Raw genomic sequence first — 26877 nt, forward strand, 5'->3', positions numbered from 1 at the left:
ACACACATTCACTTTACTGAGCATTTACACTTACTATTGGCTAGTGCCAATTGGTTTTGGCCAATCCCAGGCAGCTTTACTCAGATGCCGAATTATTCGTCTTCTAGCATGCTGGTCAAGGTGAGCAACATTGTTTTTGTTCTTGTGTTCTTGTTTTGAACTTTTAAAGGTTATTCTGTCAATATTTCTTAAGTTTCACCGGACATATGTCGCACAGTATTTAGCTTGTTAAACTTTATGTGTGGCTGGGTCTAATGTAATGTTAATTAAGGAGAAGGATCAAACGTTACCATTGGGCTACCCTGCTAGCTAACGTTAATGTTAGTTGTATCATTTGACATGGCACATTTACCATACCAGCGCATGAAGCAAAACAAAGATGAAAGAAACTAGGAAGTTTTGATAACTGTTGTGATTCCTGCAATTATTTGGCCACTAATTATTGCGTAATCAAGAAGGTTAGCCTGTTAGCTAGCGATTTGATGGCCATAGTGCTTGCTGGCTAATGTTAATTCCATTAACAACATTAACGTAGTTTTCCATTGAAAGACTGTAATGTGTGTGTTAAACAAATTCTCACATGGTCACTTTTGTGTGTTGCTGTTAGTCTGTCCAACAAGCGACTGTCAGGGTATTGTGCTGGTTGACTTTTTTTTGTGCCGTGTTAGTTTCAGGCTTAATGATGCCAAAGAACGCAGAAGTGTTCCACAATATTCGGGTGTTATCGCATTTGCTTACATTTACGTGAAATGAAAAAAAGGCAAACAAGTGAATGCATATTTACTGTCAGGCTGCAAGTCCTTCAAATTGATGGGTATTCAATATTTAAGCAAGGCACGAAGGAAATGGGATAGCGTCAAGAAAGCCATCTCTTTCTGTGCCAGGTTATACTTGGTCAAATAGCATAATATTACTCAAGACAACTATGAAAGAAGTAAAAACATCAGTTTGCTGATTCTCAGATTTGGTACTAATCATGCCTTCTGCAACTTTACCAATGTGTCCTTTTCTCTTCTGTCTCCCTGCCACTGCAACAGGTTATGTCACTGTGACTTTGACAGAAACTCTGCAAAGATGGGGTTGCTGTCAACACTGACACGTGGGCTGATAAGAGGAGCAGATCGAATGTCTGCTTTCACCAGCAAGCGTGGCCCAAGGTCCAACTACAAAGGGAGAGGGGCAAGACCAGCAGGCCGTTTGACCTGCAGCGGGAAGTTTGTTTCTGTGAAAGAGATGATTCCAGAGTTTGTAGTGCCTTCCCTGGAGGGGTTTAAACTCAGGCCTTATGTGTCCTATCGTGCCCCGGAAGGAACAGAGCCTGTTCTCACACCCGAGACACTCTTCAGTCATACTGTTGCCCCACAAATTAAAAAGGACATTGAAGAGGGCACATTTGATATGGACAACCTGGAGAAATACGGTCTTGACCCCAAACAGGAAGGAAAACTGTTCAAACTGTATCCCAAAAACTTTGTGCGTTAACAGTGACAAGTATGAACTAGACCAGAAGCAACTTCACCACACATAAAATTAACAGTGCTTAGCAATTCATATGGGTGTTGGACATCTGTGGTATGGTGAGATTGCTGTGGATATTATAATGTAACATGCATTCAACTGATAAACGCTTGTGCTGATTTATGTGTAACATTTTGTGAAAATACCATAAATGTGTCTCTTGGGTTCAGTGTACCAATTAAATAAAATATTCATATAACAGTTTCCCTGGATGTTGATACAAAATGCTGAAGTAATCAAAGATTTGTAAATGGAGTACAATGCTAAAAACATTTATTGCCTGGACAGTCTTGAAAATACAGACTTTGTTTTATGTTTTAAAAAAAAAAAAAGGTTGTTTATGTTTGCAAAAACAAACTGGTTGATAGAATAAATAGGTAGACATTGCTGGTGCATTTTCAAGTAATCTGTGTGTGTTGTTTTCAGTGCCGCCTCATCAATTTGAAACATGCACTTGTCCTTCTCCACATTGCGTTGGGAATCATTATGAAAAGTTTGCATATGGGATGGAAAAAAAAATCTAGAATCTATAAGAGCACTGACAAATTCTTGAAAGTGTACATTCATTAATTTGGGAATATCCATGCTTTTAAAGGTATTGGTGATTACTGGGGGAAGGTTATCGTTTAGAAAAAAACTCAAGCTCAACAAGTACACAACCCTTTCCCTCAGTGTCCTCCCTACTTTCCCTCTCTTGTGTGCATTCCAGCACTGCCTTGGGGGAAGCCAATCAAGATTAGTTTTGAGAACTTCATGTTCTATTTTCCCATAATGCACCTAATACATGGATTTCTATTCAACGTCACCTTAAAAAAAATTTTTGCACAACTCCGAGGCAGAAAGCACCATAGGAAAGCATAGGGCAGTGATATCCACGAAAAGATTACAAGGAGTTTTTGTGCTGAAAACGCACCAATCAAAACAGTGATGGTTAGAGAATGTTCAATAGCCCTGAAATGCATATCTTTGCCAAAAACGCCAAAGAATTATGTTATATTAATAACATGACAAACTGACAAATTCTGAAATAAACTCTGACATGAGGTGTTATCATTGAGACAGCATGGGTATATAAAAAAACCGACTATTAGGTTAAGTTTATAACGTGTCCGGCCACTGAGCGTCTTCTGCCCCGAGGCTGCGCATGCATCTAGTTTTATTGGTAAACGGGAAGCCCGTCTATAGGCTACAGTGCCTGAGATGACCAGGGAGACTAGAATTTTCATCTGTACATATGCAATGTTGACCGCCTTCATTTTTTTGTGGCTCACAGCAATGCTGACAGTACCCTTCATTTGTCAGCTTTGCTCCTCGTCTACCCTGATGTAAAACGTTTGACACATCGACGCCTCTTTGCATCAGTTCTGATGAATAGGAAGTCAACCGTGACTGTTTGTGGTTGCGTCTCACAGTGCTGCGGCTGCGCGGTCACCGCTAGCCTGGTCCTGACCTGCCTCGGCCTCCCTTGGGCTCCAGTCCCAGCGCCACACGTGCAGCATGTGGTCGTAGAAAGAGCAGCTGGCCAGCAGGCAGGAGACCGAGGGAGAGTCCAGCGCTGGTGTGGGGGCCGCAATCGAGCGAGGGTCTGGCTGGGGAGAGGGCTCGGGGATGTAGCGGCCCATCTCGTCCTCTAGGGAGGTGTCGAAGCTGGCCGTGGGGGACTCATACTGGATCCTGAGGTGGCCCCCCACCTCTGGCTGCGGCCGGCTGGGTTCTCTCGACCCCTGAGGGGAGGCCGGAGGAGGGCTGTCCAGAGACACGCGGGACCAGTCTGCCCCATAGGCAAGGGAGTTGTGTAGGACATAGGAGGCCAAGATGGGACAAGGTCTTTCACTGCCCTCTACAAGAAGGGAAAACAAAAACAAACTTTAAACCAATTTAGAAGCCTTAATTCCTCTAAATGCCTACAGCTCATTAAAGTCAAATGTCTAATGAATCGTTGTCCTTAAAATGAAGCTTGCCTTATATTATATATTTACATACCCTACCTAAAATGCCTGCATTCACCAAGACTAATAACATGATGTGGATCAATAACCATGACTGGCTGGACAGATTAGTTACTAGATAGTTACCCATAGCCTCCTGGCAGTGGAGTATGTGGAAGTCGTTGTGCATGCAGGCTGCCAGCAACAGGTGCTCGTGGGTAGGATGCCACTTCAGACGCCACACCCCTCCCCCCATGGCACTTTCACTGAGAGGCCGCCGCATGTTTCGCCCATCCCACAGCAGCACGTGCTCGTCGTAACTGGACACAGGACAGGGCAATGAACGACACTCAAGAGATGCACAGAGCACAGAGAATGAGCTCTAGCTGGCAGAGCGAATTCTTACTGAAAGGTGATTACCTGCCCGTCGCTAGGATGTGTTCCCGGTGAGGGCTGCTGTGAATGCTACACACGCCCATGGAGTGACTGAGGAAAAAGTTGAAACGGTGAGTGAGGGCAGCACAAAACTGCTGGAATGTCATGAACATAGAAATTATTTGGAAGTACTGCAAAATAGCAAATGTACAAATATTGCATGATGGCAATATATCACATGCAGATCAACACTGATATGTGGCATGGGGTGAAATAAAGTAGAATCAGAACGGCTGCCTGACTGTCAATCAGATTGCACTTGGAAATACTAATCTAAATAAACTAATATTAAACAGTACATATTTTAAAGGTATATTATCTACATTTATCAACTCATTATTATGACAAATATTTCACAGCCTGTGTATTGGGGTGGAAACCCGATACAGTCAACTTTTCAATAAGCAACGACAAGCAGAACCAAAATGGAATACAACATGTACAATGTCTCCATCCGCTGGTCAACTCCAGGAACCAGAGTTAAGGTGTGGTGCAGCCACACAACAAACAAAAGCAAATCATTCAAACTTGTCAATGAGACTATTAATTCAAACTGACAAAGTCTTTGTGAGCAAGCACAGTCCATTGAAATCCCTGAGGAGCTACAACATCCTAGTCAGGTGTCTGACAGAAAATGCATTTTGACCTATGAGAGCAGAGGCCAAAATGCACATCTCACCTCTTGCTGCTGAAGGTGGAACAGGAGGGACCTATCCTAAGATCCCAGCCTTTCAGTTTGCAATCATCCCCACCTGGCACATTCCAGACAGATGAAAACAGACAGACAGAGGTTGGTGATGAACTACCATTAACATTACCCAAGTCGTTCAAGGGCTTCCATTCCCATGCACTGTGCAGAGAGGGTAGGGAGGGGTGTTCCTCTGCTAACCACCGTCAGTACATCACACCATTGCCTAATGTGCCACATCTCACAAGTGAAAGACAACTATGGAGACAGCACATGAAGGGAGTGATCAGATGAGAACAACAAATAAGTCAGTCATTCTCACCAGAGTAAATGATCTGTGTGTCCCAGTAGCTGAAGGCTGCTATCCAAGCTTCAAAGTCATGAGCTTTCCACTGCGACAGAGCAGTCAGGCTCGTCTCGGTCAGACCCAGCACATTAACACAGCCTTTAGAGTCACTGGACACCACACGGATTGCACTACTATGGAGACAAAGACGATAAATGCATTCAGACATGACGATATGCTATGTTGCATTAATACACACACAAATATCACACTGCATGTGACCTGACGATAAAAAAAGAGCCTTGGCCACTCTAATGTGTAGGGCAAAATGTATTAAAAACATGATCACTAACCTGTCACCTCTCCCTGTAGACCAGTCCAAGGAGAGTGCTAGCCTTTCAGGGCCAAGCTCTGTGCTTGACACTTTATCCAGAACACAAAGGCCATCCTACTAAAGACAGTGTCGTGAGAAAAACAAGTCCTAAGCCACTTAGGCATGATGAGGTATGTTAGCCTAACAGGCCCGGGTTACATTCAGTGCAGAACTGAATTCACTGCAGGCCTAGTGAAATACACGTTGCCCTCTCACCTGTGTGTCCTGCAGCGAGTGCAGCTGTAGTTCCCCTGTGGCTGTAGCCATGCCCAAAAGTGGTTGTCCTGACACTGGAACATGACACCTGATGACATTACAATATCAGCTTACATTCATCCACAACAACTCCCACAACTATACCATTTCCTGAGGACAGTAAGATCACTTACCATTTTACATCTAGTATGGCGGGTGTGTCAATGCGCTGAAGTTCAGTCAAAGGGGGACACAATGCCCCTTGTTGTTGAAAACTGAACACATATAATCGGCCGATCCTTTTTGGCGTGTCCGACTCTTCAACTGCCTTAAAAACACAACAAATGCGAAATCGATATTAGAAAAACAACTCCACATGTGTCACGATGATGATGGCGAGGCATGCAAGAATGTTTAACTTTTTAAAACGTGTTTACCCCATCTGGGCTCTTCTGTAGCTGGTAGGTCCCACATGCCAGAATGTGATGCCATTGGGGAACAGGACACCATTCAACCGTGTCAGCACTCAACTCCGTGTCAAAAACCTGCAAGCTGCGAGTCCTTGATTTCCATGCCATCGCAAAACGTTGAAGTTAGCTCCAGTTTGTGTGGACGGCTTCTAAAACGTCATGACTAGCGGAAATAGTGATAGAGATTAAACACATGCCTGTGATTAGATATAATTCCCTACCATGCGTTCCATACCAAACGTGGAGTAGCTGCAACTATAATAGCAGCAAAGCTAGCGGCTAACGTTAGCTAGCTATCATAAATGGCTAGCTAACATGCATTAATTCCAGTCTGTTTGTGCTACTACCAACGGCATTTAAACTTCACGAAATTTGTCAATATACGATTAAATAAGCGGGTGCGCCATGAAAAGATTATTCCAGCTGGTAAGTAATTTATATAACTTCTACAACTGCAAACTCGTCAGTCGGCTGTCAACAAGTTTTGAGGTCAACAGATTAGTCACTTCCGGGTAAATATCATTTCATTGGATGATCATTTTGTTTACGTCATTTAAATTCTCTCTCGTTTTGTTCTGCAACTCATTTGCTTACTGCTAGCCAGGCTTCTTTCGTGGCTTCATGAGTGATTTCAAATAATTTATCCTTGGCATAGTCCTTTACAATGAATCAGAGTACGGCTATGTCAAAGCTTTTCTTCACAGTGTCAGATGAAACAGACGGATCCAAGTATTTATGTTATATTCACGACTGCGCAGGTGATTTAAATATAGGGTGAGTTCCCTTTTTTTCTTTCAAAGGAGTAGGTAGGCTAGCTAACGTTCCTTACCATCAAGACCATAGACTGTATATGATCAAGACAACACTAGCAGCATTGTTATAGCAGTAGCTATCAGTGTCATCATGGGTGTTTTTTTGTTGATCGTTGTATGGTCACAGTGTCACATAATGCACTTACCTCTGATACTCACTTCGATCCAGAGTATAGCCTGATGAAGACTTTCAATGCTAAGTTGTTTAAAGTATCCTAATGTGATGCCCCCCCCCCCCCCCCCCCAGAGTGACAGATGCAGAAGATGTATGGAAAACAAGAATAACTGATGAGATAAAGGCCCAACTTGTAAGTCTAGAAGTGTTGCACTTGCAATTTTACTGTGGACAGTCATTTCTATGTTTGTCTGTCTCTCTGTCTGTATGTCTCTCTCTTTGTGAGTTTGTGTGTGTGTGTGTGTGTGTGTGTGTGTGTGTTTTATCTGTACTTTGAGTCAAATACAGTTATATATGGAGTGACTCAAATGAAATATAGCTTAGGTATCATTGTTTTGAAGATTGTTGAATATTTCCATTTGACAGCTGAAATACTACTCCTTGAAATCAATAGAAGACTGCCTTATGAAATTGAGGTAAGGTTCCTCTACTTCATCCGATCTGATCCTGAATCTGGATTATTTTGTTATTGTTCTAATTTCTCTCTCTCTCTCTCTCTCTCTCTCTCTCTCTCTCTCTCTCTCTCTCTCTCCCTCTCTCACACACACACACACGCACACACACGCTCCACTCACACACACACATTCACACATACGTTGGTTTATAGATCGTCATGTGGTAAAGGAAAGGCCTCTGTGTCAGTGGAGGAGGAGCAGGTGATCCTCCATCTTGGGCCTTCACCAAGAGACTTGACCATGACCCTGTCCAAACTCGGTGAGGTTGACGGAAAAGTTGAGCTGAAGGAGCTTCTGTTTAGGATGGCTGACAACTTGAGTCATTGGCAGGGCGCTGAAGGTAATCTCCACTACAGTCATCTAGCACACCTCATTTGAAGAGTTTTTTTTATACTGGTTTCACTGCTCCAGTATCTTATGCATGGGCAATGTTTTCAAGTCAATCTCCATAAAAATGCAGCTACCAGTCACAGCACAATTAAATATGTTGTAAGAATTTAATTAATCTGTCATAGAATTGAATTTATCCTCTGTACTCCAGAGGTTCCTGGGATGACTTGATTTGGAATGTTTTTCAGGACCTCAGACATTGCACAGCCCTGGGAAGAACTCTCACAAGAGAGATAATGGTATGCAGAATGGGTCATGATTACCATGATGTTGTTGCATCTGTCTTTGTTTTGTTTAAATAATATTCCAATATTATGCATTGCTACTGTAGAGTTTTAGTGATTGGGAAGATCTGCTATTTCTTTCAGAGTTTGCACCTCGAAAACAGAGCAGTACTGGCCCTTCTGTAGGGTCCCGCAAGCGCTTTCCAGGAGACTCTTTGATCAACCCAGGAACGAGAAGGTAACCTAAAAAAATGTCCAGTTCTTAAAATGTCAACATTGACATGAAGTGCAAATATATAATATATATATTGTTTTATTCATTTATTTAGCAAGCAACCTGCAACTGGTGTGGATTTTGATGACGACGGTGATGAAGTATAATGATGGAGATGGGGATTATGAGGATGATGCTCAAATTGAGCTTTTAATCTAACATGTCTGGCTTCTGAAGCAGTCTCCCACTTTAACCATTGTAAAGCTGCAGTGAACTCTCATGAATGTTCTTTTAAACTCAACTCAACACTATATACTGAAAGGTTTTTAAACATCTATTTTTATCACTTTGGAAAATGACTGCTTCTAAAATACCCAGTTATGATGATGCCTTATCTATTATTGAATATCTATTTGCTTTTACATTAGTTATGAAAATTTGTTATACCTCAAATAAATATGAATGTGCCTTTTAAATGCTGTGCTATCGACTTTCTTTTTTGATCAGAAAGTTGTCGTCCTATGATAAACTTTCACATTAAGTATACTTAATCTGACATGGATAAGTAAGGACGTATCATATTCTTATTTACTTTAGATCCCCCATCACATATGGTGGTTAATACAAACAATGACAGACTTAAACTCAAAACCCCAGAAGTTCACCATATTTATTTTTTTCTTCACTTGTCTGTAATATTAAAAACACCAGTTCACCTCATTTGAAACACAGGATTATGGAAACAACATATTAGAAACAAGCTCAATGTTCAAGTAAAAATGTTATATGACAACCGATTAGAACAAAAGTTGAATGAAAAACCAACCAACCAACCAACAAACACAACCTTAACGACATATATTCATAAAATATAAATATATTTATATTTATATACACATACATAAGATACATTCCAAAGCACATAGCTTCAGATTAAAACAAAAGAAACACTAGATCCATTTCCCTCAAAAGATCCATTGCAGGTAATTTATGGAACCTAGCTTTCTCTCTGCTGGTGCACTAGTCCCTGAATCACTGATTCACTTCAGGGCGTAAAGCAGCACATTCTCAAAAAGGAGCCATTTTGGGGGGGGAAAAACGCTGTCAATGAAATTAGAATGCTGGTCAAGGCTTTTGCTATCTATAGTTTGGCATGGGTTGGCAAGGTTACAAGTTCAAACCTGCTGATTACATAAAGGTTTAAGTTTCACAGAGCTCTGGCCTAAACAGAGCATGACGGTCACTGTTTCTGAGTTGCACAAGTGAATGTTCAAGTTAACAATTTGACCTTACAGTGTTAGTGATGACCAACCACTTTCCCTCACTTCCCAAGATAGATAGTTTAAAAGGTTTTCTTTTACGAAACAGAATGTGTCCTACATTTTGCAACACACTTAGTTAAACATATTCACATTCAGCGCAGAATTATGTCATGTTGTTTTAAAAAAATATCTCCCTTTGGTCTTCGTTCTTATAAAACAACCTAGGGTCACAACCCTATCCCATTCCTTATGCTTTATCCTCTTTAAACATTCTAGGAAAATATAAATCAGTAGTTGCCTTTTCTTTTTCAAAAGGTACCATCAGTGTTCTACGACTGTCTGAATCGAACTGAAGGAATAACCATAACACATTGGTCCAATATTGTGAACAACCCAAGTTCCAGTTGGTTTCAGTATGAATAACTTGAGTCAAAATAAAAAAAGCTCTGAAAACACAACTTAAATGATCACATTAAATTAAAACACAACAGATTCTCAACTGTAGTTCAAAATATTCGTCTTATGGCTCACACACCAGTATAAAATTCAAGAAAAAAAAAGTCTTAACTTATTTCATCACCAATAAGGACGTGGCTGTATTCAAAATATATTTCCAATCTCCATGCTGTAGTTCACTGTCCAAACACTCCAAAAACTCAACCTTGAGTGTTTGCGTCTGTATCACAGTGATAGTACATGAGCTTGCTAGTTCTTAATAGCACACATATCTTGTACTGTAAGTGACCCAAGTTCATGTATGATCCAGTTAAGCAATTTAACAGTACTATTTCCTGCATTTCACTAAAGAGTATTCATTACCTAAACTATAAGATAATTACACACAAGGGATCTTGTTTTTCAGAATAGAAACAAATAGCACACTGCAACAACAAAACAAATTAAAGGAGGAGAGAGGAAAGTGTTTCAAAGTGCTCCATTCATGAGGCAAAAGAAGTAATGAATTAATTAATGAAAGGACAAAAAGTATATATACTGTTATATATTCACAACAAAGAGGCTCAAGCTTTTAGGAGGCACCAGAATCTGTGCAAAACATTTTCATGCCATTTACATTCTCGTACGTGAAGATATAGGACCAAGTCTATGTGGAGGGCAGTTTCCACCATAATGGGGACAGTCAAGTCATTTTAAAGGCCAACAAATCAGGATAAACTATTTTTTTCCAATGTTTCCTGTCAAAAGACTGCACCTTCAGCAAGGTGCATTAAGAAACCAGCAATCATTTATTAAATGAACCACGTACATGTGTCCAAAACATGTCAATATACAAAATAAACCATTCTTCTTACCACAGCAAAAATGTAGATATGACACAATACAAGTCTGACACTATATGCATGCTTTCAAGGCAGGTACAACTTAAAAAAAAACATGATTAACAGTTTCAACAAGGGGTTTGTGTAGTTACATCGCTCCTTTGGCTGAAATAAAAGGTATTATTTATGATAACATAGTCAAACAACACCCCAAAGCAAACATTTACTTAAGAGGTAAGAGATGCCTTGTGATCAAACCATGACGTGGATGATAAAGTCATCTTCTGACATCAGTGGCACAAACACCACAATAAACATTGACTCAGGAATCAAACAAGAATACTCTATTCTTGCTCTCTCTCTCTATCTCTCCACTAAAATCTCTGGTGTGGACCTCTTGCAAACATTCCCATCAAGCAACAGATCCTAAAATTATCTGCCTACCCTGAAGAGTCAAAAAGAAAATACACAAACGTGTGTGCGTTTCACTGGAATATCCATGTCCTTTGCATAAATGCAAGCACTCTCCTGAACCTGCAGTAGTATGGAGGCCATGGTTGGAGGCACTCCTCGTAGTCCAAGTCTCACTGTCTGCCTCAGCGTCAGCGTCCACCATGTGATGAGCTGTCAGGCTGTGCTTCTGTCTCTGCTGCAGACCTCTGTCTGTGCAATGTGCAATCCGTAAAGTTTCTTGTCGCTCTCTCGTCATTGTTAATTAAGTGCACACAGAGAAAAAATGAAGAGTGCCTCTCCCAAGCAGATACAAACGGCGAGATGAGGAGATCTCCATTCCAAAGAGATTCCTTAAATGTGTCTTTTCATTTGCCAGAATCCACGTCTGAGCTTGAGGCTTGATGTTTATTTGTATGTTTGTATTTGTTTGTTTGTTTGAAAAGGCCCCCTGCTCTCAGCAGAGGGTGTCTGTGTTGAAAGACAGCTGGACCTGCCAAGGCAAAGAACCACGTCACTCGAAAGCATGTGTTGTGAAAGAGAAATTGCGTCGAAAAAAATAAATAATCAAATGCCTTAACCAACTTACGTAATGTCATATTACTGCATTACTAAGCCTAAGGTTTCACATCCATAGCCATTTCTAATAATCTTTCTATTTCTCAGTGTATCAAGGCTTTAAAATATACCTGTCACTTTTGATTAACGCGCTGCAAAGCCATAGCTTGACTAAATCCAACAACTTCTCAACTCCTCCTTCTCCACCCCCCTCCACTATAGATGTATTTTTTTATGCCCTTCCTTTTTTCTCTCTCTCTCTCTCTCTCATTAAGCCTCCTCTCACCCTCTCCTCCTCGAAGCTGATGAGCCCTTCGTCGTCGTCGCTCTCCAGCTCCTCGGGCTCGTCACACACGAGGGCGTTGAGCTCCGTGTTGGCCGGCTTGGGGCGCAGGAGGTTGAGCAGGCGCTGTAGTGGCGACTGGCCGCCACCGCGGGGCGAGCTCTCCTGCTGCTCCAGGTTGTCGCTTTGCTTTTTGGCAAAGTTGACAAAAACCTGCCGGACAAGTAGGAACACAGGACTATATAACATTTGTGTTGCTGAAAGGACATAGGATACAACATAAAGACAGAAAAAATACAAATAAATAAATAAACATAAAGATCTAAAAAATACAAATAAGTAAACATACAGTAGGCCACATAAAATAAACAAAAAAGGATACAATGAGCAAGTGAGAGTCTCTCACTGAACTATACGGTCACTTACGTTGTCCAGTGTGGTCTGACTGACAGAGTAATCTTCGATGCTTAGCACCTCCACCACCTGCTCCATCTTACTGAACACTTGAGCCAGAGAAATATGCTCTGACTTCAGCTGATACTGGATTTTGGTATGGTGTCGCTCCTAAGAAGAGACAGACATCACATGCATTATAGGCACGTTGGAACAAGTGCACAGGCAATTCCTTAATGACAGTACAAACTTTTACTGAAGAGAGAGATTGTAAGGGGAAGCAACACAAAATGTACCTTAAGTATAGCTTCTGGAAAATTCCTGTTGAAGAATTTGACCACCTCTTTCACACTACTTGTGGTTTTAGTGCGTACTGTGATCATGTAGCCATCACCAAATCTGTCACAACAAAGAACATGATTCATATTTATTAATCATTATATTATTAGGTGTTTCACTAGCCTCAACAAAAAAACCATAAATATTGTATAAATTCAATCAATCTTTACATACCTGTTCTTAAGGTGCTGTATACTCCCTAAGCATTTGAATCTGCCATTGACCATAATGCCCAACCTGGTGCATAGTGCCTCACATTCTTCCATACTGGAAAGAGAAAAACAGTTAGACAGGATATCAGCCAGCCAATTCTTACAAATGGCACCGGATCTTAGGTGTGTCTCACCTGTGTGATGTAAGCACCACCGAGCGTCCTGTTTTGATGATGTCAAGGATAAGGTTCCACAGGAAACGTCTGGCCTTGGGGTCCATGCCTGTGGTAGGCTCATCCTAAAGCACAGCCATTAAATAGAGTTTAAAAAATCAGTACCGGTACATGTGAAAATGTACCAATTAATACTTAAACCCAACAAATGCTTAAAAAAGCAACTCAGTTTCCATAGAAACAAACTAAAGTGCACTCTATTTTCTATTACCATTTTCAGACTCAATGTTTGGCCAGTGTGCATAGTGGTCATATCTGTGTGGATCTGTGTTGGTGAATGATAATAGACACAATAATTGTTAAATCAATAGAGTGGGTGACCAATGAACAGTGGGTCATGCTGACCAGGAAGATGAGGGAGGGGTAGCCGATGAGCGCAATTGCGGTGGATAGCTTGCGCTTGTTGCCTCCACTGTAAGTGCCAGCTGGCTTGTCTGCATACTTAGTGAGCTCCAGCTTCTCCAGAGCCCACTGCACCACCTGAGAAAGAGAGAGAGAGCGCATTAATAAGGCATCCACTCAATTAACAGAAACCATGTTCAAACCAGCTATTGTGGCAGTGAAACATACATATTTATATATTATATTGTTATATATATTTACATATATTTTGAGATCACGGTCCCACCCTCTAATTTCACATAATCACATTCCATGACGCTGGCTCTCACTAATGCAGTGTTCAGTAGCTGCAACTAAGATATTGTTTCTATGGAGAAATGTGTCCAATGGTGTCCTGACTTGATGTTATGCTTATAGCAAACACAGAGACTCTGTTGTACATAGTGGAATTCTCCTTTTTGGATTAAGATAAACCAGCAAATGGTTATTACCAACTTGCAAGTGGGTACCCAGCTCTCATAACAGAGAGAGGCCACAAATAGAAACACACACAGCTTTAATGCTTTTCAGTGATAACACAGCTTATTGTGGGTGGAAAGATATTGTCGGGCGGTGAAACCTGTATATGAAGACTGATATAAGAGAGAGCCTGGGTAGCAGAGTTACTCAAAGGCATATATTACATTCAGTCGCTTGTTTTCCAAAACTTGGAACGAGAGGTTTTGAGCCAGATTAGGAAATGGAGGGGAAGTGCTTGCAGTCACGCTGATAACTTTATCTCTCAACTGTGGAACGTTCCAGTACAGAATACAAATATCAAAGCAGTCACACTGCTGGTAAGCAAAGAGGAACTTCAACTCTTCATATAAAGTTCTCCATCAACTTAATTAAAAAATTTAATTCCCATTATGTACTGTAACTGTGCACAAGTGTATGTGTATCTATGGAGTATGGACTACAAGAAAACAAGAAAATGTATTATATGCAGCTGAGTGTGTGTGTGTGTGTGTGTGTGTGTGTGTGTGTGTGTGTGTGTGTGTGTGTGTGTGTGTGTGTGTGTGTGTGAGTCTGGGGCCACTCACCCGCTCCTCATCCTTCCAAGGGATGCCCCTCAGGCGGGTGTAGAGCTCCAGGTGCTCTCTGGCCGTCAGGTCCTCAAACAGGGCGTCAAACTGCGGGCAGTAGCCAATGCTCTGCTGCACCTTCAGCAGCTCCCGCAGAATACTGGACGCCAGGGGAGAGAGAGCCACAGTGATCAGTCTCTCCCACACTCCATTTGTAGCAACCGCACAATCAGTCAAAGAAACTCGGCAGGCAAGAACAAGAGGCTGCATAGATCTGACAGCAGCAGTAATACAGAAACAATGAGAGATATATGGGGTATGATATAATAGAGTTGCAGGTTAATTTAATACATCCTGCAAAAGCAACAACATCTATATATCAGTGCAGCTAACTATGGATAAACAAAGGTAAATACAGTGGACATACTGTATGTGCCTCTGTGCACACTATCTATAACCCTTTACAAATATTTTCCTGCTATGTATGTTTTGTTAACCACTTATTATCGAGTAAAATTTTCATACTAAAGGCTAAAAAAAATCGTAGATGTAAAAATAAAAGTGGGCCAGCAGGGTAGGGAGTCCACTACGGTTCTGACCTGTCTTCATAGCTGTTGTTACGTTTCTTAGTAGTTCCTCTTTCTACATCAACACATCAATCCCACATCAGGGACCCACTCAACTAATGAGGCATCTTCCCTCACTGTTGCAATATAGGGCCCTCTTTTGAAAAGAGGGCAAAGTGCAAAGTCTATCAACGAGCAAAGTTCTTGTGCATAAACTATAGCTATTGTTTTGCATGTGGGAGCATTGAATGGATGTTTAAGGTCTTACCCATGGTATTAAGTTAGCAAATTGATTTTGCCTTGATATTAAAATAGCTTCAGTTAGACTTAAGACTTTGCACTTAACCCTTCGTTCAAATTAGCGCCCATATGTGCGGTCAGTGGGCTAGCTGTACCTGTGTCCACCGATGAAGGCCTCTCCTCCAGTGGTGGTCTCGTCTCCCGTCAGCATCTTGAACGTGGTGGTCTTCCCCGCTCCGTTCACCCCCAGCAGGCCGAAGCACTCCCCGGGCCTCACGCCCAGACACAGGCGGTCCACCGCCAGGATGCGGCCCATCTTCCTGGACTTGTACACCTGCCAGAGGGTGAGAGTGTGTCACTGGATTGTATTGAAATATAGAATACTGCACAGACAAGGGCCAAACTGAGCCGAGTGTACCATCTGGAATCAGCGTAATGAGTTATAATACTAAGGGCCTGTGGTAACACTTTACCTGACACTATCGACATAAGAGTGACACATGACACTGTCATGACACATGAACCCTAAACCTAACCCTAACTTGTTATGACAAAAACCGAATGACACTAAATGAAGTGTTATGTGAAACGTTTATGACTTGTTTATGACACGTTCATGACAATGTCATGTCACTCCTATGTCAATACTGTCAAGTAAAGTGTAACCGGGCCTGTGTCTACCAATCGACGGCGGCTATTTTCTATACAAATCCTATGAAGTTCAGCGTTCACAGCGCCCAGCGCCCTCGGCGGCAAAAAGCCCTCGGAGCTTACCCTTTTTTTTTGCAGCGCTCAGAGCGCTTTTGAACGACGACCGTGACATACTGTAGCAACTATAAACACTTGACCGAAGCGCTCTGAAAATGAGGTTCAGGGCGCTATCAGCGCAAAAAATGTGATTGGTGGACACAGGCCCTAATTGTTTATAGATCAATTCATGGGGTCATTAATACACATATGGTATATGGTTATGGTTATGGTTATGGTTATGGATTTAGCAGAAGCCTTTGTCCAAAGCGACACATAAATACAAAACAACATAATAATATTTAAAAATTGAACAGGGAACAGATTAGAATGTAGGTCAAATATAGTAAGGAGAATAGTTATAGTACACAATAATAACTATTCAATCAATAGTCTAATAAAAAAGCAATGGAAAAAAAGGGGAAAGGCAATAATAAAACAATAATGTCCATTCAATCAATAATATAAAAACAATGACATGCTAAGACTACATTAATAATAAACAATAATGTCAAATGAATTAACAGCCCAATTAAAATAAAACAACATTATACAAACCATAACACGTAAGCGCTTAAACAACTAAGTATATGTTGAATAGGAATGTCTTTAGACCCCTCTTAAACGACCCAAACCTTTGGGTATATCCAAAGAAAGACAGGTCATGTTCTACTGCAGAGAAAAAAAAAACAAAATTGTGGCTTTGCGATGGGATATGTGACCGTCCAGTGGACGCATGGGTGACTAAGTTGTTAAAACAAAGTGGAAACTACAGCTCCTCGGGTACTCCAGTGAGCTAACACAACATGGAGGTTTTCATGGAGTCAAAACACAGATTCAATAAATGATCCCCCATATCAACATCAGACAATGCAAAGTAATCTGGTCTGACATTAGGGGAAGAGTGGAGGTATTTTCTTGGATTTGGTTGAGCTAAGTTCTAAACAAATTGCATTTTCTCCTTCCACTGTTGCAGTTAATTAACAGTACAAAAGGGCATTGGCATTTATTTGAACCGTGGTATTGTGTTGTGAGACCTTGGTGAGGTTGTCGATCTTCAGCATGTCGTTGTCTGCGTCTCCTCTGAGCACACGCCGTCTCTCACAGGCCACGTCCACGTCATCGTCCTCTATGGGCTGACTGCTCACCGGCACCCTCCTACACACACACACACACACACACACACACACACACAGAGACAGAGAGAAGAAAGAGAGAGAATCTCTAAAATGAGAATTTCTACTATGACTAACACTATCACTAAACTGATAATACAATATCACACAGGAGCTTCAGTTATCATTTCTATTCCTGACTTTCATGCTCCCTCTTCTTGTGCAATGGGTATTTTGTGACACCTCTCTACATCTCTCTCTGAGCCTCTGTAGCTAATGATAATATCATCATTCAGCATGCACCATTACCCAAACCATACACACACACACACACACACACACACACACACACACACACACACTCTCTCTCTCTCTCACACACACACACACACACACACACACACACACACACACATACACACAGAGGCACTTACTGAGGTTTCCTGAGGAAGTTGTACTGACACAGGATGGTGATGAGGAAGCCCACAAACCCCTCGATCGTCATGGCAACCAGGCCTCGGGTTACAATGTCCCATTCAAACGGAGACTTCACCTTGTCAAACTGACCTGTAGCAGTAAGAGGGCATACAGTATGTTTTAAAGACAGCACTGGTGTGAATCCACACTCAGATTCTATTCTCTATTCATGTCATTCTATCAGCATGCTTCAAATCTGGACTCTGATTATCCTGTCTTTTTGGACAGGTTCTTTCCCTTTTTTTGGCAGATGATATAATAGAGCACATTTTGTACATACAAATGGACATTATTACTGACAATCAATTGGGGAACACAGCCTACCAACAACTGATTTGATTGGTCCCTTGCTCCGTCTTCAGTCCTTTAATTATGCCAGTTGCTTGTTTTTTTTTTTGTCTCTGATGGCAATACTGTTCATCAACATTATATACCCTTTCAATCTGTTTCCGGTTGAAACGTGTAAAACCAACGCAGATCGTTTGAAAAGAATATTAATCAGACTTCAGCTTAAAGCTTCACAAAATGTCGACTTTTTAAAAAAAAGTTACCATTAGCTCAATGTTGTTTTCTGTGCCACCGGACATGCCTTGAGAACGCACATGTTTGTTTATGCAGTTGAAAGGGTCTATACAGAATGCTACCAATTACAACACTAACATTAGAACATCAAGGGAGCATCTCCACTGACTGTGCCTCCCCTCTGGGGGAAGTGATTGATTTTTGACACTGATAAACTGTATCATACATAGATCATGTATGTGAATATAACTGTATAGGTTAAGTAAAGTCTACCTATTTTGGCATAGTACTCGTTGATGTACTCATTGTAGGCCATCTCCATGAGCCCGTGGCCCAGGTTGTAGTTGGGGAAGATGAGGAAGCAGGACTTCAGGTAACTGTTCACCAACTTTAGATCCTGAAAGGGCAGATGAGGTTTATGTTTATGTTTACGGTGCTTCGCAGACGCTTTTGTCCAAAGCGATTTACAGTACATTAATATACTAGTTTAAAATAATAGTTTCAAATGAAGTTGAAAAGCTTACATTAGGTATAATAGTAATAGATAATACCAGCAGAAGGTAGCAGTCATATCACACGGAAATCAAAAAAAGGTTAATTGCTGATACTGAATAAGCTAGGAGCCCAGTTACAATATGTATGGGGCAATAGCTATAGGGCTCTGATCTGAGATCAGTTAACTAAACTAAACTGTACTTGCTCCCCGTGGAAATCCTCACTGTTACGGCCAGCTCGTGAACAGACCGCAACATAAAGGGAGACAACAACAGTTTCAAATTTGACCATTTATTAATGATAGCAACATTAACAAACTAAAGTGTCTAGGGAGATGAATGTTGAAGAGTGCGTGTATGCGTGAATGTAAATGGCAGTAGGCTATCAGCATGTAAGATGAGTAAGTGAAAGGCAAAAGGGGGAAAAGAGAAATAAAGAGGAGAGAAAGACTAACGTGCCAGTGTAAAGGACTATCAAAGTGTCTACAAGAAAGGAGGAAAAAGTGCCTACTGAGAGAGAGACAGAGAACCCCTTTTATAGCCCCACCCAATACAGGTGCATCTAATAATGTAATTAGCCTAACCAGGCCAAGGCCTGACCGTGCACTGACAGACCAGGACCTGAAGGGGGCACAGGGGGTCGTAACATCACCTTCAACACTCTCAAGGCCAACGCTCACTGGTGGCATCTGACGCGCATCCAATGAAGCCAAAGTTTAGAACTTTGTACACTTTTAACAAAGAACAGCCCACTGGCGGTGTCTGGCGCGCGTCAACGCCAACATTCAGAAAATGATTCTATCTCTCGAGTGCCAAATCCATAGACGCCAATGTCGTCGCCAGTGGGCATTGGCCTTTACACTTTCCTTCTGCCCGCAACAATATGCAATGTGGAAACAGTCATTTTAGTTCCTTTGTAATGCATTCAACAAATCCCCATAGGTGCGTGCGGTACCATACCTTGTCATGCTCAAACAACTGTAGCAGGAAGGTAGCCACTGTGGCGGTGATGCCGATGAAGAGGTTGATGACGATGAGGAACACGTACGCCGTGCTGGGGACTTCAAACCAGAACGAGGCTGGGTACATGATTGGCGTGATGGACCAGCTGCAGTGAAGAAACCAAACTCAGACTTAGATAGGGTCGTGCAAGTTCACACTTCACAACAGTAAGCTCAAAGCTCCGTTCACACAGATTCAACACGTTTGTGTTATAGTTTGGGTTTTCCAACTGAAAACAGTTTAAATTCCAGCCCTCTCTACCTTATTACAATTAACAACACTGAGTTTATCTTTTTCAGCACAACCTCCACCTACTCATCCATTCCCACGCATCACAGGCACTTTCAATTGGCCATGGATATGTACACAGTTATGTAGGCTATTGTAGGCTACTAAAAAGTGTAAAATAATAAAAAGTAAATAGTTCAAAATGTTGTGTACATGCATGTGAATCAAGTAGGTTACTGCCTACTCACTTACCAAAAATAATGTCCTTCACACAAAAGCAACAACTATATGCATAGTTGCATGCTGGATTTAGACAACTCTAATGACTGCAATGACAGGATCCATAGCACTGGCCACTATTTTAAGTTATGGGTTTCATTTGACGGTCCTAGGAGGCATGGCCTGGAAAGAATTGGCAATGGTAAGGGTGGAAACCAGACTTCAGATCTCAGGGGGCCCTCTGCTTACTAACTAAAGGTGTTTTATTTATGAAGCGGCGACAGCCTGGAGAAGCGGAGAGAGTCTACTCACCCGTACAGCAGAAAGAGCGAGAGGACGGCGGGGAAGTTTTTGGGAGAGGTGTACGCCGGGAGGTCAAACACGAACAAGATCAGGACACAGCATGTGGCAGGAACTAAGTAGTTCAGCTAGGAGAGATAGAGCGAGAGAGGAAAAGAGAGAGACAGAGAGAGAGAGAGAGAGAGAGAGAGGGAGAAAGAGAGAGGGGGGGGGTATCTGAGTTAGGCAGGACACTCCAAAGTACATTCAGTTCACTGGGCTATATTTAGAGAACACCTTTAATAACACACATATTTGTCACATATATGCTTTATAGACACAATGGACTGAATTTCCCAAAACAACCATATAAGGCCTGGGCTGTGTCCAAAAAGCATTGTTGTGCAATAACCACTCACTACGAGAAAGCGAGAGAGAGAAAGAAAGAGAGAGAGAGAGAGAGAAAGAAAGATTCAGAGAGAGAGAGAGTAAAATATCACTATCATCAATGTTAATGTGATGTATTGCAATAAAAGCAGCACTGATCTATGGACAAAATTATTTCCCATGGCACCTCAACATATTGAACAACTCCTCTGATTTTTACCATGTCCCAGATGTAATTGGCCAGCCAGTAGATTACAGGGTCACAGCCGCTGACAAACTGCAGGTGTTTGGCCTTGGTGGACTTCTCCGCCACCAGAAAGACCACAAAGCTGGCCGGCACAAAGGACATGGCCACGATGATGAAGATGGCAATAACCACGTCTGTGCCCTGCAGCCTGGGGACGCATACAAAGAGAGAGTGAGGAGGACTGGTAGACTGAGATGACGTGCTTTTAAGAGTGAGACATTTTAAAGAAAGAGTGTCTTACAAGTAGTCCAGAGACAAACTGGCGCTGGTTCGATTCATGGGATGGTTTGTCAAGGTAATTCCTACACACACACACACACACACACAAATGGCACAATAATGATCATCATATTGAAACATCCAAAAACAAATACCGGTACTTTTAAAGGTTCCAGTTGTGTAATGTGTTGCATCACATTTCTTTGCTTTATGTGATGAAAGTGGCTAGGCTGTAAAAGCAGCCCCTGCTCCTAAGCTTCCATCCTCTCCCTTGCTTGTGAAAGCATGCCTCACCGTAGGCAGCCGGGTTGCCCTTGTTGAGGGGCAGGTTGGCACGCAGGATGGCATTGTTGAGCACGTTGAGATAGGTGGGCATGCTGTGGTAGCCTTTGTTGTTGTAGAGCACCTGTGAAGGGAAGGCAGGAAGAGATCGGTCACTGCAGGCCCACCTCATCCACTGGTCACACGCAACGAGGAAAAGGACCAAGCAGACCGGTTACATCAGCCCCCATCTCTCACCTGAGCTGACCGCCGCACCGCTATCTTGCGGACCATGGGGGGTATCTTTCTGCCGAACGAGGCCGGCACGGATTTCTGAATGTTGCCCACTGTGAGACCGCCATATCTGTGGAGGGGACAGTGTGTGTGTGTGTGTGTGTGTGTGTGTGTGTGTGTGTGTGTGTGTGTGTGTGTGTGTGGGAAAGCACTGATATGATTTTAATATTCTTATTCAGAGCACTTCAGAAGCAGGTGCCCCTGGGCATCTCCCAGCATGCCCACATGAATGACCAGCAAGTCATAAATATGTATCCCACTCCCATATGGGTCACTTTCAATTCACGGTCTAAAGTCAGGTAGAATGAGTTAGTGCTAGAGTTAGCATTTCAATAGGCTACTCTAAGGTCCACTCTACCTGTGGAGGCGTACGCGATCAGAGGTGTACAGCAGATACTCCGAGACGTTGCGTCCCGTGATGTCCACCAGGATGTCCCCCGTCACCACCTTGGTGAGAGGGGGCCGGCCGCCCACCCCGCTGGGGCAGGAGAAGCCAGTTCCCTGCATGGAGCAGATGCACTTGACCGGCTCATGGATGGACAAGGGTAGCGTCGGGGGAGACGTCACCATCTCTGTGGAAGCACAGATTCAGAGATGTGCATGTTGAGATTCACCCAATGAAGGGGGAATGACAAAAGTGAACAACCGATTACATTCACATATAACTTCCTTGGCATATCCACAACCAGTTTGCATGCTATATGTTGGCGGCTATATTTTGAAGGTGTATTTCCTTTATTTGTCTCATGTGAAATGGACAGCAGATAACAGCCAAAAAGTACACAAAGCCCTCCTGGGAGTTACTTTGTAAGATGACAGCATTTTGACTTTTTAACCACAAATGTTCTGCGTCTTTCTTTACATTACATTACATTTAGCAGACACTTCTTGACCAAAGTGACTTACATATGTCAGCTTTTTATTACAAGGGATCACATTGTCCCCAGAGCAACTCTGGGTTAAGTGCCTTGCTCAAGGGCACAACGGTGGAAGCCGGGAATTGAACCGACAACTTTCAGGCTACTGCACGCTAGCCCAGCTCCTTAACCACTACACTACCACTACCACCGCCCAGTCTGTCACGTATAGAGCGTATATCAGAGCGCACTGACCTCTCACAGTGGTCGGAGGTGGCGAGGTGTAGTTCCACAGGCCGTCGTCGAAGCGCGGCTCCGGGTCGTCCGAGGGGGCCGGCGAGGGCGGCGGTGGCACGAAGTTGGAGAGCGGCACGCCCTGCGTGAAGGAGTCCAGGCACATGGGGTCGAAGTAGCGCGCGGCCAGCGTCTTGGAGTTGTTGGCGTAGGGGTTGAGCGTCTGGGCCAGCTGGTCCAGCGTGCTGTTGAACGGCGTCTTGAGCACGCAGGTGGCCCCCACGCCCGAGGGCAGCCGCAGGGTGTTGATGATCTTCTGAGGGCCGGCGTCGGGAGATCGCTTACTCCTGGACGCGAGGATTGGGGTGGCGGAGAGGGGAGAGGATTAAGAGAAGAGTGAAACGTGTTTGCTGTGACAGTCTTTATTGCTTCATTAAGACATCATACACAGAGTGGAGGCAAACGGAGAGAGAACCCACTGAGTGACTCAAACCTGAACACCATGGTTACATAACTGTACTTTCATCTTACGTACAGAAGTCTATTTCTATGATTCATTTGTTTGGGACGCGGCAGTGAGGCAGTGAAGTGAGCGGCAATGAGAATGGACAAGAGGCTTTGTTTTTATTTTGTGGTGAAGACTTGAAATGGTGGCTAGCAGAATTTGTCCAAAATGCTAATGTACAGCCTGGAGTTCTCACTGGGTAACATGAATAAACATGAAACTGAGGCTCACCTGTACTGCGGCCTGTCTTCATTCGCGTAGGGGATGAAATTCCCCCGTGGCTGTGTGTAGTTGTGATACTGCGACGGAGACAGAATCAGGGGCGGCAGGTCTCCTGGAGAAGCAATGGGAAAAAGGGAATGAGCAGGAGGGACTCCACCAGGAGGGGTTTCAGTTCACACGCACCTGGACGTTCCCATCCATTTCTCTCCTCACCTATTGAAGGTACAGACAGGGCGACCGTCATGGCCACGCAGACGAAGAACGCGGGCAGCATGATCTGGGAGAAGAGGCCCTTGGTGTTCCTCTTGGCGCAGTGGAAGCGCTTGACGATGAGGCCGTGGAACTGGCGCAGCTTGAGCCACCAGCCCTCCAGCTTGAAGCTGCCCTGGCCCTCCAGCACAGGCTCCGGGGAAGCCTCGCCGTCTGCCACCGCAGGCACATGGACACACAACGGACTACATCAGCCCTCCCAACTCTCACCAACACCCAAACATTTTGAACAAATCAACTTGTAATACTAAATCTCTGATATGGTTATGCTATTTGGCAGACATACTATGATATACATGTACAGACTTAATCTCAATATCCTCTACTATACTTCTACCAGAATTTCCCAACTATTAGCCGCAGCTTATACATTGATTTTGCCACATTTATTCAGCTATGAGGTTAATACACAGGGGCAGTTAATATGGTATTAATATATATTTTTTCACTGCATAAAACACTGTCCTGCGGTTTATACACAATGCAGCTAATACACAGGAAATTACTGCACTATAATATATATCATATGTTCTGTGAGAGTTGGATATCGAAGTTGAAGCTGCATGGTGAGTTCATAGGACTGCTGGGTAATGGGAACATGGAGAATTAAGGTAACTGTCTGCATCTTTAGCTGTAACCTACTGACCGCTTCCTGAGAGCTTACTCCTCGTGGAGCCCTGGCCCCAGTGCTCACCTCTCAGGCTTGCAGAGTCAGGGTCCTGGCCATTGTCGAACAGCGGGCAGTAGTCGCCGTAGAAGTCGGCGTAGAGCCCACCCTCGTCGCCGCGCACTGACCCCAGCGAAGAGCCGGAGCGCAGGGAGTTCTGGCTCTGGCTGAGCCGCGAGCATGTGATCAGGTTACTGAGCTCCACCTCGGGCCGCATCACACCACCACTGCCACTGCCGCTGCCGCTGCCGCCGCCACCGCTGCCCCCTACTGGCTGGCCGTCGCCCCGCGGCCCGCTGAGCAGAACCGAGGGCTTCCCAGCAGAGTTACCCCCCGGAGAGTCCTTCATGTCTGAGAACAAAAGAAAAAGAATTGGGTGAGAAAATAATGACCTCTAATTCAACCACTGTGTCGGTGCTTCAGTCCCTTGTGTTTTTTGACTGGTGGTGGTGTGTGTTTCAATAAACCTGAAGATCTAACAGTCTGCTTAGGAAAAATCTTAAGGCTTCCCAAGTGTGCCTTGGCTAAAAATGCTAATAGCAGTCAGCTCAGTAAAAGCACAGTTGATGTGTAGATGATATGCCAGTGCTAAAGATTGCGGCACATAACTAAGAAGTCTAGAATTTCTTTTCCAAAAAACCTTCGTCATGACCAAAGGGATTGTTTTGTCTAGACTGCCCAATGTGTACTATTTTCCCTCTCACCAGCATCGCTGTTCTCTAGGGAGAGATCCTCCTCGGAGACTTTGAGAAAGACCTCTTCTAGTGTGGTGTCCATCACCCCGAAACTGGTCAGGGCCAAGTTGTCCAAACTCCGCTCCAGGGCCTGGAGAAAAACAGCTTTATTCAGGAGGCTCAAGGCTCCTCACAGAAACAGAACATCAGAAGCCAGAGGGGAACAGTGACAAAACAAGATGTGCTGCCAGGAGGAAAAAGACTTAGAGGTAGGGATGCACTGATCTGACTTTTTTCACTGCACATGGGTCCGTTACCACTGTTTTATTATAAGTACTCATACACCTCAGGGCCCCATAGACTGCTGTAGCTAGCTTGCAATACCTCCAAACGTCTCATGCTTTGTTTTTAACTGCCTCAATGCTATACAATGCTCCCTAAATGCTATACTTGATATTTAAAGAACATAGAAATGGGTTGAATAGACTGGCCCTATATACTAGCCGCATCATCACGATACCTGCCCCACTAATATGGATACTTGATCCAAAAATCTATATTCTACTAAAATGTTTAATAAATTTAATATTTTTATACATCAACTTCTACTTGAGTACTGTAAACTGCAAAATTTTTCCATAACATTACAGATTTTGGTTGTAATTGGTCAAATTAACAAAATAATGTAAAATAACAACCCAGCACAGTAGCAGCGATACACACATCTTGCCTTGCTGTAGGTTCATAAACAAACTAATCCACATTAACCAGTGCAAAGGCACAGCCTCAGTACTGGGCAGGAAGTCTCTACCTGGAAGAGCCTCTCAAAGCAGCCCTTCTTGGCGGCCTCTGAGGGCAGCACGTAAGAGAGTTCCGTGTTGGTGTTGGACATCAGCAGGCAGGACGCCACAAACTGACGGATGAACTGGGTGACCCGGCTCTCCGAGCAGCCGGACAGGGTTGAGGGCTGGGCAGTGGAGGGGGAGTGGGAGCCAGGAGGCTGGCCGCCCTGGTCTGCTGGAGGTGTGTGTGTGTGTGTGTGTGTGTGTGTGTGTGTGGGGGGGGGGGGGGGGGTTGTATCCGTGTCCGAAGATAGAGTGATGCGTGACGTACACAGGGAAAGGAAAAGAAGAGAGAGAGGGAAAGAGCAAACAAATTAGAAACATTTCTTGTGATTAAGAAGTATGGCGATAAAACAAGAAATCATACAAACACAAACACACACACACACACATAGACACAGACACACGCTCTCAAACACACACACACACACACACACACACACACAAACACACACACATACACACACCTCCACTGGATGAGTCTCTCTGCTTCTTGACCAGGGTGAGCTTGTAGCCGTCGCCGTAGGTGCTCTTCAGGAAGAGTGGCGAGCCGCAGCACTTGAGCTTGCCGTGGGAGATGATGGCGATGCGGTCACCCAGCAGGTCCGCCTCGTCCATGTGATGGGTGGACAGCAGGATGGTGCGGCCTACAGCACACAAACACATTCATATTCAACATCACATATGCTCACATACACAAGATACATATCCTACACACACACAGACACAGACACAGACACGCACGCACGCACGCACGCACGCACGCACGCACGCACGCACGCACGCACGCACG

The 26877-nt window shown here is 43.5% G+C and overlaps 4 protein-coding genes across 5 annotated transcripts in view; 2 read left to right on the forward strand and 2 right to left on the reverse strand.

Moving 5' to 3' along the window:
* The first annotated feature begins 9 nt into the window (after positions 1–9).
* On the forward strand, positions 10–1722 carry mrpl41 (mitochondrial ribosomal protein L41). Its single transcript, XM_076270896.1, has 2 exons — positions 10–120; positions 1038–1722. The coding sequence occupies exon 2, from the start codon at positions 1075–1077 to the stop codon at positions 1480–1482; it is 408 nt and encodes a 135-aa protein (XP_076127011.1). The 5' UTR covers positions 10–120; positions 1038–1074; the 3' UTR covers positions 1483–1722.
* A 47-nt stretch (positions 1723–1769) lies between these two features.
* Positions 1770–6396, reverse strand: dph7 (diphthamide biosynthesis 7). Its single transcript, XM_076270895.1, has 9 exons — positions 5861–6396; positions 5618–5751; positions 5445–5532; positions 5209–5303; positions 4892–5049; positions 4561–4633; positions 3867–3932; positions 3594–3766; positions 1770–3358 (listed from the first exon to the last, which is right to left on the reverse strand). The coding sequence occupies exons 1-9, from the start codon at positions 5999–6001 to the stop codon at positions 2925–2927; spliced, it is 1362 nt and encodes a 453-aa protein (XP_076127010.1). The 5' UTR covers positions 6002–6396; the 3' UTR covers positions 1770–2924.
* Positions 6397–6466: 70 nt separating this feature from the next.
* paxx (PAXX non-homologous end joining factor) lies at positions 6467–8630 on the forward strand. The gene is made up of 7 exons (XM_076270897.1): positions 6467–6667; positions 6953–7013; positions 7247–7296; positions 7488–7675; positions 7914–7964; positions 8094–8187; positions 8279–8630. Exons 1-7 carry the CDS (start codon positions 6558–6560, stop codon positions 8328–8330), a joined length of 606 nt encoding a protein of 201 aa, XP_076127012.1. The 5' UTR covers positions 6467–6557; the 3' UTR covers positions 8331–8630.
* A 189-nt stretch (positions 8631–8819) lies between these two features.
* abca2 (ATP-binding cassette, sub-family A (ABC1), member 2) overlaps positions 8820–26877 on the reverse strand; it is an 85139-nt gene continuing 67081 nt past the window's right edge. The window contains exons 24-49 of one of the 2 annotated variants that reach the window (XM_076270686.1): positions 26552–26731; positions 26054–26256; positions 25273–25393; positions 24596–24919; positions 23845–24054; positions 23641–23743; positions 22926–23251; positions 22172–22385; positions 21778–21883; positions 21553–21664; positions 21281–21341; positions 21013–21187; positions 20439–20554; positions 19638–19785; positions 18457–18580; positions 17619–17751; positions 17107–17227; positions 15478–15656; positions 14535–14676; positions 13456–13590; positions 13072–13175; positions 12900–12992; positions 12683–12785; positions 12420–12557; positions 11997–12206; positions 8820–11645 (exon numbers count right to left, since the gene is read on the reverse strand). In XM_076270686.1, coding sequence (XP_076126801.1) covers positions 11610–11645; positions 11997–12206; positions 12420–12557; positions 12683–12785; positions 12900–12992; positions 13072–13175; positions 13456–13590; positions 14535–14676; positions 15478–15656; positions 17107–17227; positions 17619–17751; positions 18457–18580; positions 19638–19785; positions 20439–20554; positions 21013–21187; positions 21281–21341; positions 21553–21664; positions 21778–21883; positions 22172–22385; positions 22926–23251; positions 23641–23743; positions 23845–24054; positions 24596–24919; positions 25273–25393; positions 26054–26256; positions 26552–26731 — 3917 coding nt within the window. In that variant the 3' untranslated portion in view covers positions 8820–11609. Of the gene's footprint in view, positions 11646–11996; positions 12207–12419; positions 12558–12682; positions 12786–12899; positions 12993–13071; positions 13176–13455; positions 13591–14534; positions 14677–15477; positions 15657–17106; positions 17228–17618; positions 17752–18456; positions 18581–19637; positions 19786–20438; positions 20555–21012; positions 21188–21280; positions 21342–21552; positions 21665–21777; positions 21884–22171; positions 22386–22925; positions 23252–23640; positions 23744–23844; positions 24055–24595; positions 24920–25272; positions 25394–26053; positions 26260–26551; positions 26732–26877 lie in introns of both variants that reach the window. The other variant, XM_076270685.1, reaches the window with a different exon arrangement.

Source organism: Alosa pseudoharengus, unplaced genomic scaffold (genome assembly GCF_046254945.1).
Source record: "Alosa pseudoharengus isolate Yale_2024_CS ecotype anadromous, Long Island Sound unplaced genomic scaffold, YU_APseudo_1.1 YU_APseudo_1.1_scf_6, whole genome shotgun sequence".
Classification (NCBI taxonomy): domain Eukaryota; kingdom Metazoa; phylum Chordata; class Actinopteri; order Clupeiformes; family Clupeidae; genus Alosa; species Alosa pseudoharengus.